Consider the following 12,582-nt stretch of genomic DNA (forward strand, 5'->3'; position numbering starts at 1 on the left):
TTAAATATATATATAATTTATTTTAGAGAAAGAGAGGGAGAACAAGGACGGAGGAGGGGAGCAGACAGAGGACAAGCAGACTACACACTGAGTACAAAGCCCGATGTGGGGCTCAGTCTCATGACCCTGAGATCATGACCTGAGCCAAAATCAAGAGTCGGATACTTAACCAACTAAGCCACCCAAGCACCCCCACAATGTCTTTTAGGACCTACTCTCAGAAGTCACATCCATCATTCCTACAACATCCTGTTGGTTAATAAATGGCAGCCCTATCAATGCAAGAGGGGCCCACCACACAGGATACAAATTCCAGGAGGCCAGTAGCACCGAGGGCCAGCTTGGACACTGGCTCCCGAAGCTCCACAACTGTACATCTGCCCGGCCCCTCGCTCCCACCGGGGCATCCTTGCTCCGCTTGGTAGACTTCAAACCGCCAACTCAACAGTGGTCACTTGTGATTTTAAGTAGTCTGCAAACTCCCCGAGTCTGCTCTCCTATCTGCAAACGGCAGGTACCTGCTATAGGGGGATATTTATTTATTGCATTATTTTGATGAGCTGCCTTGGGCAAGCAGTAACAGGAAACTGCTAAAAAAACATTTAGGCCTGGAAGGCGCTGCACCTCAGTAAAAAAAACATACTGCGTGGAACAGGAGAAGCGGCCCATCTTTGATTTCAGTGTTTTCAGCTTGGTCCGACTAAGCAAGATGAAGTTCCTATTGGCGGCTGACTGCTTCTAAGAAGTTTGCCCTGAGAGTTGGCCATGAAAACTGCAGGTTGCCCCGCTGGCATGCATCTTCCCCTTCCTTCTTCCTCGAGAGCTGCAGCTTCGCTCCGGAGTCCACTCCTCCCCAGCAGAGCCCGTCCCCTCGGGACAAGCTGAAACCATCTCCCTCCAGCAGTTGGCCTGATCTTCTCCACAAGCAGAGTCACCCCATTCCTCTTGCTAATCTCTGGGCCCGAAGTGAGCCTACGCAACAGTTCGGACCAGTGATACAAGGGGAGGCTTACTGTGGGAAAACTTCTAGCTTCCTCAGGACATTTTTGTTCACAGAGTTGAGGCATCCCACCACCAGGCCGAGGGTGAACCCATCCCAGGCCAAGGGCAGGCAGATGGAGTCAAGGCCACTGAATTATGCCCGCCATAAAGCTGGCCCTATTCCTGGAGGATTAAAAAAAAGATCTATATTATCATTCAAACCAGTTTGAGTTGGGCTTTCTGTTCCTTGTGGCCAAAGTCATCCTTCTAAGAAACACAAGAGTAATTAAGCAGGACAGAAATGCCCCCCTTGCCTCTGATGCAGCTACCTTGAGAAGCATGGGGGAAAGCACCCCCTGCTCTTGATGGTGAAAGGGGGTAGTGGACAATAAAATCAGAGTGCCGCATGCGGTCCAGGGGAAGGCTGACTACTGATCTCTTCCCGCTGGTCCAGAGAACTCAGCAAAGTGTTCGGGAAAGAGAGACCCTGACTGTGGGGTGGGCAAGCGAACCAGTTCCGGCCCAGGGGATATAAGGCAAGTCTGCTGGGGAAAAAGCATGGAAGGAGGAATGCCCTGCCTGTGCCCCCTGTACCTCCCACCTTTGAACACAGGTGTACAGATGATGGCTGGACCAGCTGCAGCCACCAGGGAAGGACCCAGGAAATCCCAGAGACGTCTCCCCAGAGCCCCTGATCACTGACCCTCGGAGCCACCTTCCTCCCTCCCAACTTCCTGAGAGCCAAAGAAAATAAAGCCCTAATCAAAACTAGTTTTAACTGGGTCTTCTGTTAATTTACACCTAAAACATCCAAATTGAGATATCCAGTTGGAGGCTAGGGCTATAAAAAAACAAACAAACTGGGGAATTATATTCTGTGTGATGCTCTGAAATCTAAATCCATGTGCTTTCCCTCGAAGTACCCAAGAACCCCTTCAAGGAGATCCGAGGCCCAGCCCAGGGGGGAGCCCTTACCTTTCCATCTGTCTCCAGCTGCGAGGCCAAGATGGAGATGCTAACAAAATCTGACAGAGAACTGATGAGGGCTGGTTGAAGGCCGGCAGGCAGGATGAAAGAGGGGTACAGGGGAGGCCAAATCCTTAGTCTGATCACTCTGTATAAACAAAAGCAGGGGCATGGGCGGGGTTGGGGGGGCAGGGAGTGTAGTACAGACCCTCCCAGGTCAACAAGGCAGGTGCTGGAGCTCATGGGAACATACGTAGGTATGGAAGAGAGGAGGGTGCCTTCGGTTTTGCTCACACTGAGGCTAACATGCCTTAGGAACCCCCAGTGGGTCTTCTCCATAGGCCACGAGCTATCCATTCCTGAGGCTCAGGAGAAAAATCTAGATAAGAAAAATAAACTCAGTACTCATCAGCAAACAGGTGCTAGCTGGAGCCACGTGGGCAGATGACGTCTTTCAAGGAGGGTGTGGGATGGTGGTGAGTGACAGTGAGAAGACGACCAAGCCACAGGATAGACCACATGTGTGGGCAAAATTCTTGAGAAAGAATGTGAGACAGGATGCCCAGAGATACAGGAAAATGACTCTTCAAAGAAGAGAGCTTCAAGAGGGGATGGTGACCTGCAAAGGCGGCAAGTCAGGAAAAGGCCTGAAAAATGTTCATTTGTGGCCAGATTTCCCCGGGCCCCATCGGCCCGTGGTACACGCGAGGTCACACAGGCAGTACGAGCCACCGTTTCACATGCATCACCGGCCTGTGGCCAACCCTCTGCAGAGCCAGGACTCCCTGAAAACGAGTCCTCGCTTCCCGTTGTTTCTCTGAGGCCCTGGGAGTGGGGTGCACAGGCCCGAGCGGAGTGTCCACGTGCTGGCCCCCACACCCCCATCTGACGCCAGGGCCCCCCGCGGCCCCCCTGGCGCAGGGCCTCCGTCTCTTGCTCTGCCAAAGCCACACACCTTGGTGACGCCAAAGCAGCGGAGTATTCTTCTGACTTCTTCCCTGAGCGGGAGCCACGGCATTTTCTGAGAAAGGAAGAGGACACCCCCTACTTGTCATCTGTTGGAGTTCCGTGGCTCACACAGCGCCTCAGGCCAATGCCTTCTCGGCAGGTGGCCATCTGTCCCAAGGCCAGGGCTGAGCCTGGGGCGGAAGACAGTCTCCCTGTGATCCCAGTCTCTGCCCCAGGGACCCAGCCCCCCGGGGACCCTGTGTCCACTCCACCAGCTTACCAAACGCTCCCTGCACACCCACACTTTGCAGATAGGCTGTCAGGAAACCTGGCCACCCTGTGACTCAGCAGAGGAGCGTCAGCAGGATGGTAGGCAGATGAGGAGGTCAGATCGCAGCAAGCGGGGGACAGTGGGAGGTGGTGGCGAGGACTACGGAGGGCAAGCCAACAGCAAGTTTCCTGAGCCCTGGCTGTTGGCAAGGGGTAGAGCCAGGTGAGCAGGGTCAAAGGAGATGAAAGCTGGCCGTGATGATGGTTTTTAACAAGGAACAGTGCCTGCAGCTGTTGAAAAAAGAGGCACAGAGAGCGACAGGGCGGCCCAGACAGTGAGCAAAGAGGGAACAGCCAGGTGCAAGGTCTGACCATGAACCCCAGGCACCGGGGAACAGAAAACAGCACCCCTGAGGTCCCTGGAGAGACCCCGACCCGGGGAGAGCCCCCTAAAGGAAGGGGGGTGGTGGAGGCCAGAGAACCGGCCCTGTGCTTCTGCAGGGGGGAGGTGACCCCGCAAGCTGCCCCAGGCCCCCCGAAGCCCGGTCTGTCCATGGCCGGGAGCTCCCTGGGGAGCTCCTCTATGTGACTCGAACTCTAGGCTTCTCCCTCTGCCATTTGATCTTAGTGACGATCACAGCTGCATCTGGGAGTCCACCTTCTTCCCGTGGCCCAGTCCCTGATCCCCCCCCCCCTGGGGTGGAGGCGCCCCTCACTGCCCCCCACCCCAGCTTCAGCGTAGAACTTCCCGCAGAAAAGGATTCACTTCTAAAGGTGGGTTTTTTCCTTGGTGTATTTATTTAACTTACTGCGCCCTGAGGGGTCAGAAGGGCCTAGAACGGAAGGCCTAGGAGCACTGCGGCCGCACAGGCCAGAACACCACGCAGCCCCTGCTCTGTGTCTCAGGACCCTGGACGTGAATGTGGTGGCCGAGTCATTGCACCGCTGCATTCCCCAAACGGTGAAACCGAACGGCCACCATCCGAGGGTCACCCAGAAAAATACCCTCCTTGAACCCGCAGTGTGAAATCCGGGTGCGTGTTGGAACGCGCTTTCATGGCAAGGCGGTGCTCAAGGGTCACAGATTCCAAGGCTGTGGCAACGGGGAAGCAGGTGTCCCCAAGGCAGGCACTAGCTGATGGCCTGTGAAAAGCCAGGGTCACTCGGGGCCTGCTGAGCTGGACACCCCCCCTCCTCCGCTGCTGCCACAAATGGACCTGACCCGACATCGCAGGGAGACAGGTTGCAAGACCAGATTCCTCCGTGGAGACTTTTTAAGGGTTGGGAACTAGCTCCCCGAGAGCAATCAGGCCGCAAACACCCCTCCACCAGGCCAGCCACCAAGCCCTGGGAGCCACGTCAAGATGGGAAGCAGAGTCACAATTTGGGTTTCACTTCCTCTAAGATGATCTCAGTGTTTCGTGAGTGATCCTGCTTCTGCGTGAAGACGCGGGGACCTGGCGGCGAGAAGCCAGTGCCGGCTCCGTGTCCTCCCCGGTGCTGGTCTGCAGACGTGATGCCTCCCCCAGCAGACGTGATGCCCCCCCCCACGCAGACGTGATGCCCCACCCCCCGCGGATGCGATGCCCCCCTGCAGACGTCATGACCACCCGCAGACGTCATGCTCCTCCTGCAGATGTGATGCCCCACCCCCCTGCAGACGTGATGCCCCCACTGCAGACTTGATCCCCCTGCAGACGTGATGCCCCCCCGCGGACGTGATGCCCCCCTGCAGATGTGATGCCCCACCCCCCGCGGATGTGATGCCCCCCGCAGACGTCATGTCGCCCCCGCAGACGTCATGCCCCCCCACCCCGGTGACTTGCCCAGGCTCTCCCGAAGGGCGGGCGGCCGGGGAAAGCGGCGGACCACGCCGCCTGCGGGGCAGAGCCCCGGGTCCACCCCAGCCGAGGGTCCACCCCAGCCTGCGGCCGAGCACGCGGAGCGGCCTCTTTAAAACCGGAGCAGGCCGCCGGCGAGCCCCGCCCCGGGGCGGCCCCGACACGACACCCGAGCCAGCCGCGGCCCGGCTTCCAGCCCAGCTGCCCGGGCGCCCGCCGAGCCGAGGAGCCGAGCCGGGGCCGCGGTCGGCATGGCCCAGGCGTTCGTGAGCAGCAGGCTGCAGCCCGGGAAGGTGGTGGTGTTCGTCAAGCCCACCTGCCCCTACTGCCGAAGGGCCCAGGAGCTGCTCGGCGCGCTGCCCCTCCGGCCGGGGGCTCTGGAATTCGTCGACATCACGGCCGCGGGCGACACCAGCAGCATTCAAGACTATCTGGAAAAGCTCACGGGCGCCAGGACGGTGGGTTCCCCGAGGCCGGGCCGGAGCTCCCCCGCCCCCATTCCCTTTCCCTGTGGGGCTGAGCGGGGATGCGCCGCGGCCCGGGGCGCTGGGGGGGGGGGGCGTCTAGGCGAGGACCCCAATGGGGACGGCAGCTGGGCTGCAGCCCCGGGGCGCTGGGGGGGGGGCGTCTAGGCGAGGACCCCAATGGGGACGGCAGCTGGGCTGCAGCCCCGGGGCGCTGGGGGGTCTAGGCAAGGACCCCGCCGGGATGGCAACTGGGCTGCAGCCCCGGGGCACTGGGGGGTCTCTGCCGTCCCGGGGCACTGGGGGGGTCTCTAGGCGAGGACCCCGCCGGGACAGCAGCTGGGCTGCAGCCCCGGGGCGCTGGGGGGTCTCTAGGCAAGGACCCCGCCGGGACGGCAGCTGGGCTGCAGCCCTGGAGCGCTGGGGGGTCTCTAAGCCAGGACCCCGCCGGGATGGCAGCTGGGCTGCAGCCCCGGGGCGCTGGGGGGTCTCTAGGCGAGGACCCCAAGGGGGACGGCAGCTGGGCTGCAGCCCGAGGCGGCGGACCCGGTGCGGTGCGTCAGGCTCGCGGCCCCAGCGCTGTCCCCGCCGGCCTTTGTTTCAAGCACTGCCGGGAAATGACAGTTTGCAGCTTGCGGCCGGGGTGGGAAGTGGGGCGCGGGGGCAAGTGTGACCTGCGCGTTGAACGCCCTCTCCCGAGTTCATCCGGCCGAGGGGGACTTGCCGGCCTTCGGTCTTCCCTCTAAGCGCCCTTTAACCACAAGGCCCTTAGCTCCCTCTTCCCTATCTTAACTCACTCCCTCCCCTGGAAAGGGTCACGATTTGCTCCTTCTTCCATGTTACAGATGTTTCCAGGCCCGCCCTGGTAGGGAGTTCAGGGGCCAGAGTCCCAGCCTGGATTTCACAATGGCTTGCAACGTGACCTTGGGCGAGGTGCCACCTCGGGGATCCTCAAGGACCTTCGGCCACCAGACCAGACAGGCAGGGGACTTCCAAGTCCCCTTGGCTCCCATAGATTGTGAGGCCCTCTAGGAACTGCTTTTCTCTACCTGGAAAGGCTTCCTCTTCCTCAGCACCCCCAGCTTCTGGGGGGTATGGCCAGATCTGGCACCGGGTGGGGCAGGGGCCACCGGCCACCCCCCCACCCCAGCCCCCTTCAGGATGCGCATCCTCTCGGACACTGTGTCTGCAGAAGCACATTACCTGCTTCAGTTGGACTCCCAGGCTTTTATCTGAGTTCTGAGCAGGAAGCACGCGGGGGGGGGGTGTGTTTCTCGCGCCTCTCCTCAGCCATCAGTCTGTTGGCACAGAGGGAGGCTACACCTGTGGCCCTGTTGCTCCCGGGGCCCCCGCTGTGAGCTGAGGACTCCTGGGCCTGAGCGAGAGGTCCTGCAGTGGAGGCCATCGTGGTTAGAGACGCCAGCTGCTTAGGGACCAGCTGGGCGGGCTGCCCCGGGCCTGCGAGCCAGAGAGCAGCGCCAGCACTGCCCGGGACCCCGTGATGGGTGCGTGCCTCGCGGCGGGGGCTCCCAGATGTTGCTGCACGTTGGCATCACACGAAGATGCTGTAAAAACTCCGGCTGCCCAGGTCACTCCCCTCACCAGTTCAGCCACACGTTGGAGGTGGGAGCCAGGCATCAATAGTTGTGAAGACCCCCAGACTGAAGGGTACAAGGTCTGTCCCAGAGATGGGGAAGTTCTGAGGATCTCGTGGGCAACGTGAGGACTGTCATTAATAAATACTGTCCTTTATGCTTGCGGTTTGCTGCGGGAGGAGACCGAAGTGTTCTCACCACACACATAAAAAGTTAACTATGTGCGGTGGTGGACGTGTTAATTAACTTGATCGCGGTGATCATTTCACAATGTGCATGTATTACCAAACCATAACGTTGTAGACCTTAAATATCTACAAACTTAGTTGTTCATTATACCTAATAAGGCTGGAAAAAATAATTTATTTCCTACCAAGGGGGAAAAAAAATTCCAACATCCAACAAATCTTGAGAGCCGCTTGTCAGCCTAGCAGCATCTTTTTAGCAGGAGAAACCTCTTCCTACATTCGACACATTGTTTTTCCCTATTTCTTCATAAAGCAACAATTTGTCTTGTAGTCTTTTAAGTCTGTTTTTGAATTTTTAAAAGGGCCTTCCATGGGTTCCGGGGTCCTGAATGCATTCCTCCAAAGGGGAGAACAGATCCTTTTACGGTGTGTGCTTCACGTTCCCTCATAAGGAAGGGTTTATACCTGAAGAGACTAGACACTTGGAAGTAGTTGCTGTGTTCCTTTCCCTGTGATGACCTCCGGCGACGGGCACACAGTAGGAGCCCAGCAGGACCTGACTGATGCCCGGAGCCCATGTCTTCAATCAGGCCGTGTACTTGGAGAAAGTGTTTGGGGTTTGCTCTGGCCAAAGCTCCTGGCTCAGCATCTTCATTTATTCTTTCTCTTATGCTCTTCCTTTCTTCATGTAGATCCGAGTTTCTGACCTGTAACCTTTTCCTTCCCTCTAAAGAACTCCTGTGAACATTTCTTGCAAGGCAGCTCTACTGGCAACAAGGTTCCCCCATTTTTGCTTATGTGAGAAAGTATCTCTCCTTCACTTCTGAAGGTTAATTTTGTTGGATGCAGCAGTTTTTTAAGCACCAACTACATATAGCGGCACTTTTCTGGCCATTGGGAAAGTGCCAGGAGCAGAACAAACAAAAACTCCTGCCTTTGTGAAACTTGCATTCTAGTAATCACAAGAAGTAATAAAACAGTTTGTTGGAAGGTGGCCAGTGTGATCACTGCTCTGGGGAGGAAAGGGAGGTGGACAGTAGGCATCAAGGTACAGTTTTAAGCAGAGCCATCAGGGCCTCGCTGATTTTAGTAGGTCTCTAAGGGAGGTGAGAGGGCCATGCATGCAGAAATTTAGTGGCAGAATATTCCAGGGAGTGGGAAGAGCAGGTGCAGAGGTCCTGTGGTAGAAACATGCCTGGCAAGGAGGCCTGTGTGGCTGGAGCCCTGTGAGTCAGGAGGAGGAGATGAGGCAGTGGGGTGTAGCCGGGAAGGCTTTTCAGGCTGTCCCAAGGACTGTGGCTTCGGAAGTGCAACGAGATCCCACTAAAGAGTTGTGAGCAGGGGAGTAACCCAACCTGAGTTTTGAAAGCGTGGGTCTGTGGGGGAAAGTGAGCGCAGGAAGGCCAGCCTGGAGCTGGGAGACATCTGGAGGCTCTAGCAGTTACTCAGATGGAAACTGCTGGTGGCAGCACCCGGGGCATTGCCAGGGAGGTGGTGAAGAGTCTGGGAAGCAGCAGGGTCTGTCTCCGGGCACCTGGAGCCGGGCTGGGGAGGGGCAAGGTGCACCAGGGAAGTCCAGGCCCCAGGGTCCTGCGGCTTGTTTGAATGGTGGCAGTTGTCTCTCTGCTGCTTGACAGAAAGAGGCGCTCAAGTTCCTGGAAGAGGGGGCTGGGGCTTGCAGGGGAGCCCCCAGAGCACGGGTGTCTTCACCTTCCTCAGCAGATAGCAGCCGGGTCACCCACACTGGCACGTGCAGCCTGGAGCCCAGCCTCTGTCGCAGGTCCCAGTAACTGCTGTGCTTTAAGTGGTTGCGCTGTGGCCTCCCCTGGGGGGTGGGCGTAAGGACAGGGGGGCCTCTGGGCTCGCAGGCAGACCAGCTGCTTTGCCAGGTGGGGCCTACGGTGAGGACCCCTTGCTCCTCAGGGCCTCCTTCCAACGGGTTCAAACCGTCTCGGCCAACAGCCCGGTCGGAGGTGGGGATGTGGCAAGTGGGAGGCGTAGTGACAACCGCTCCGCTCTCTTTGAAAATATAGAAGTTCAAGAGTGACTGCATCTGCTTGTTTAAAGCTCACGTGATTTCGGGGTGCCTGGGGGGCTCAGTCGGTGAGGTGTCTGACTCTCGGTTTCAGCTCAGGTCATGATCTCAGGGTCATGAGGCTGAGGCCTGCGCCGGGCTCCACGTTCAGTGCAGGGTCCACCTGAGATTCCTCTCCTCCTCCCTTTCCCTCCCCCTCAGCTTCTCCCCCTACTCCTGTGTGAGTGCCAGCACGCATGCTCCCTCACTCCCTCCCGCCCTCTCTCCCTCAAATAAATAAAGCTCAGATGATTTCTATTTCATCAGGCAATGCCTCTGAAGAAGGAGCTCTGCAGTACAGTGACATTACAATTACACCGGGGCTCTGTTGCAGTTGCTGCTACCCTGACCACCGCCTTGTGTTCCCAGGGTGACAAAAGCCAAAAGATCCCCAATAATTTGGAGCAGTGGGAGCTTTGGGTTTTCTAAAATAATGGACAGGACCCAAAGGAAAACTTAGATTTCTGCCCTCATCTTCCCATAGCTGTTCCGTCTGCTGATAAAAATACGTTGCCTTGCTAAGTTTCCCACCCAGGAAGTGGCCACAGGGCCCCGGTGGCGAGTGGAGCAGGCGCTGCTGTCTGGGACTGGAGAGGACATCCGTGCGCTTCGTCACTGGGATGCAGTTCGGTGTGCTCGTGCCCAGTCTCCAGGCACAGGAAGTAGCCCTGGAAATGTAGTGCAGGTTCTTTTACTATTTGGCCTTGATTTGTAAAGCTCACTCCCACCCAGAACCCCTTCTTAATAAAATCACGGTAAAAACTTACCTGAAGTAGTGATTCAGCCCTCTTTCTCATCTTCCTCGTGTTTTAAAAAATTCACTTGACTTGTTATGCCTTTTTGAGGAAAATCAAGAGCTTTGAAGGTACGTTCGCTGCCCTCTGTCTTTCATCTCTCCTGCCCCTTCTGGTAGGTTCCTAGGGTTCAGGAAGAGGGCCTGCTGGCTTCTGACAGTCAGGTGACCTGTCCTGCGCTTGTTTCTTCACTGCCTGTCAGCTTTTCTTTACAAGTTAGCCTGGAAGTGGTCTGGGCCACCGTGAGAGGACTTCCTCCTCCCTTGGGATTCTAAAAACACTCTGGAAGCACCACGGAGGGAGCCCGAGTGTGACCGGGGACGATTGCATTTGGCAGGTGTAATGACTCTGCCGGCCTGGCCTGCCTCGGGTGACCCACACGTGCCAGGGGTGAAACCAAAGTAGCCCTCCGTCCCGGAGCTATAGCACTTGAACATATTATGAAAGGCCGGAGACAGAAAACGGGGGAGCCCGATACCCCCCTTCCCCAGCTGAGGACAGAGCTCACAACAGAGACAGATGACTCTGACGGACTGGGAATCTTACAGTCAGGGGCTGGGACCTGATGCAGATGCTTTTCTAGCTGTGTTGAGAAACCAACTCCTTCCCGGTTGTCATGGCTCAGCGTCAGGGCTCCGGTGTGGTCCCAGCTACAGAGAAACCAGAATGCAACCAAGGTGGTCTAGCTGCAGCAACCAAAATTCTTTCCCTGAACTGTGTTTCTCGAGAACGAAAATTTTAAGTTATGTTGACAAGTTAGACCATCTCAACGCACAGCATCCTCCACATGAAGAACACCGTGGCCTAGGAACATTCTTTGGTGAATAATTTTACGATTACAGCAAAGTTCCGACCTGAAAGAATATGCAAGAGGAGGTTGTAAAGCGATTTTTAAAAGCTTTGGAATCACAGGAAACTTTTAAAGGAAGGAAAAAAAATTGTCATTCTTTCTAACCAAATAGTGACACTCCTTACCCATCTTGGTTTGCTTGCTTTTTTAGGTGCCTCGGGTCTTTATCGGAAGAGACTGTATCGGTGGCTGCAGCGATCTGATAGAAATGAATCAGAGTGGGGAACTGTGCAAGCGGCTACAGCAGATTGGAGCTCTGCAATAATTACAGGTGAGAGAAGGGTGGGGTGCCGGCCAGGGACACCGGGAGATGACAGAGTTCTCCTGGATTTTATTACCCTCCAGAAAGGCAGTTCAGCTAGAGAAAGAGTGATGTGGGGTGACTTAAAGAACTGCGATGTCATTTATGAGTTTCCTATTTTGCAAAGAGATTGTGTGGACAGGAGGAAATCCTTTCACTCGACCTTCATTTCACAGATGCTTACTGAGCACTTACTATGTGCACACATTGTGTGAGGGACGGAGAGTAGAGGGATGAGCCAAATGCTAACACGGAACCTCTGTTCTAGAGAGGTGGACCCACCAAAACCAAATAAGCAAATAATTCCTGAAACAAATTAACAGAATAACGTGATGGAACAAGGCAGGGGGTAGGAGGAAATGTAGCTAATAGGGTGAAGGAAGGCCTTTCTCAGCTGGCGGAGCTGGGACCTGCTTGATAAGGAGCAGCCATGTAAAGATAAGGCCAAAAAGCTTTTAGGGCCAGGGAAACAGCAGGTGCGAAGGCCCTGAGCTGACAAGTATGGACTATCCAAGGAACAGAAAGCAAGAACAGACTGAGTGAAGTGCAATGAGAAGGAAGAGTAGCAAGAGATGGGGGCAGGCGCCAGGGCGCACAGGCCATGGTAAATAATTAGGATTATTCTAAACACAGTGTGGAAAACGAGGTAATTTGGCATTACCTGTGTTTACACTGCAAATCAGTTCAATCTGATCGGCTTACCAAATGTCAGAACAAAGTTTCCTACAGTTGCCACTCAAAGGAGACCCTTGGCTGAATGGAAAGCCACGGGGTGATGAACTCTTCAAAACAGAACCGGGGTACTTTTGGGGTCTTGCCCCAGCTCTTGTTACTGTTCACTAGATGCTAAGTAGGCCAGTTCCACTGACTCACAAGCAGAGAGACTCAGTTGTCTTTTTTTTTTTTTTTTTAAAGTCAAAGGAGACTTTGACCAATGTATGGTTCATAGACCAAAATATCTTTGGGAGGTATTTATTGCCCGTGAATTAATAATTTACCCTTGAGCAATGTGTGTGTGTCATTTGTGGTGGTCACTCAAAATAGCAACAGAAGTTAAAAAAAAAAAATTGAGTACCTTGAAATGAAGTAGTCAGTTTTAGGAAGCTCCTAATCACAATTCTACAACGTCCTCGCAGCAAGTGAACACCACGTCTGCTTGTGTAGCTTTCTGGCCTCACCCCACGTATCCGAGTACTCAAACCCCAATTAACTGTGGTGCTAAATGTTTCCTATTCTGGAACACTTTGGAGCAATTTAGGCTTAGAGTAAAAATGGAAGAAAACTAATGACTTTGCTGGGAAGATATGAAA

The 12,582-nt window shown here is 55.5% G+C and overlaps 1 protein-coding gene and 2 long non-coding RNA genes across 6 annotated transcripts in view; 1 reads left to right on the forward strand and 2 right to left on the reverse strand.

Moving 5' to 3' along the window:
• Positions 1 to 6,725, reverse strand: LOC112653852 (uncharacterized). 3 transcript variants are annotated; one of them, XR_007409702.1, is made up of 6 exons: positions 6,674 to 6,725; positions 3,176 to 3,456; positions 2,903 to 2,968; positions 2,201 to 2,326; positions 1,957 to 2,095; positions 1 to 1,164 (listed from the first exon to the last, which is right to left on the reverse strand). It is a non-coding gene; the product is annotated as an uncharacterized LOC112653852 (long non-coding RNA). The 3 variants fall into 3 exon arrangements; XR_004814496.2 differs by lacking the exon at positions 6,674 to 6,725 and having other exon boundaries at positions 2,201 to 2,306; positions 3,176 to 3,827; XR_003132578.3 differs by lacking the exons at positions 2,201 to 2,326; positions 6,674 to 6,725 and having other exon boundaries at positions 3,176 to 3,827.
• The window catches only part of GLRX (glutaredoxin), a 9,050-nt gene continuing 1,474 nt past the window's right edge, over positions 5,007 to 12,582 (forward strand). The window contains exons 1-2 of one of the 2 annotated variants that reach the window (XM_025437608.3): positions 5,007 to 5,464; positions 11,123 to 11,242. In XM_025437608.3, coding sequence (XP_025293393.3) covers positions 5,258 to 5,464; positions 11,123 to 11,236 — 321 coding nt within the window. In that variant the 5' untranslated portion in view covers positions 5,007 to 5,257 and the 3' untranslated portion in view covers positions 11,237 to 11,242. The remainder of the gene's footprint in view (positions 5,465 to 11,122; positions 11,243 to 12,582) is intronic. The other variant, XM_025437607.3, reaches the window with a different exon arrangement.
• LOC118354280 (uncharacterized) overlaps positions 9,523 to 12,582 on the reverse strand; it is a 20,281-nt gene continuing 17,221 nt past the window's right edge. The window contains exons 2-4 of the long non-coding RNA XR_004814498.2: positions 10,668 to 10,771; positions 10,095 to 10,244; positions 9,523 to 9,995 (exon numbers count right to left, since the gene is read on the reverse strand). This is a non-coding gene — a long non-coding RNA (uncharacterized LOC118354280). The remainder of the gene's footprint in view (positions 9,996 to 10,094; positions 10,245 to 10,667; positions 10,772 to 12,582) is intronic.

The sequence above is a fragment of the Canis lupus genome, chromosome 3 (assembly GCF_003254725.2).
Source record: "Canis lupus dingo isolate Sandy chromosome 3, ASM325472v2, whole genome shotgun sequence".
Taxonomy (NCBI): domain Eukaryota; kingdom Metazoa; phylum Chordata; class Mammalia; order Carnivora; family Canidae; genus Canis; species Canis lupus.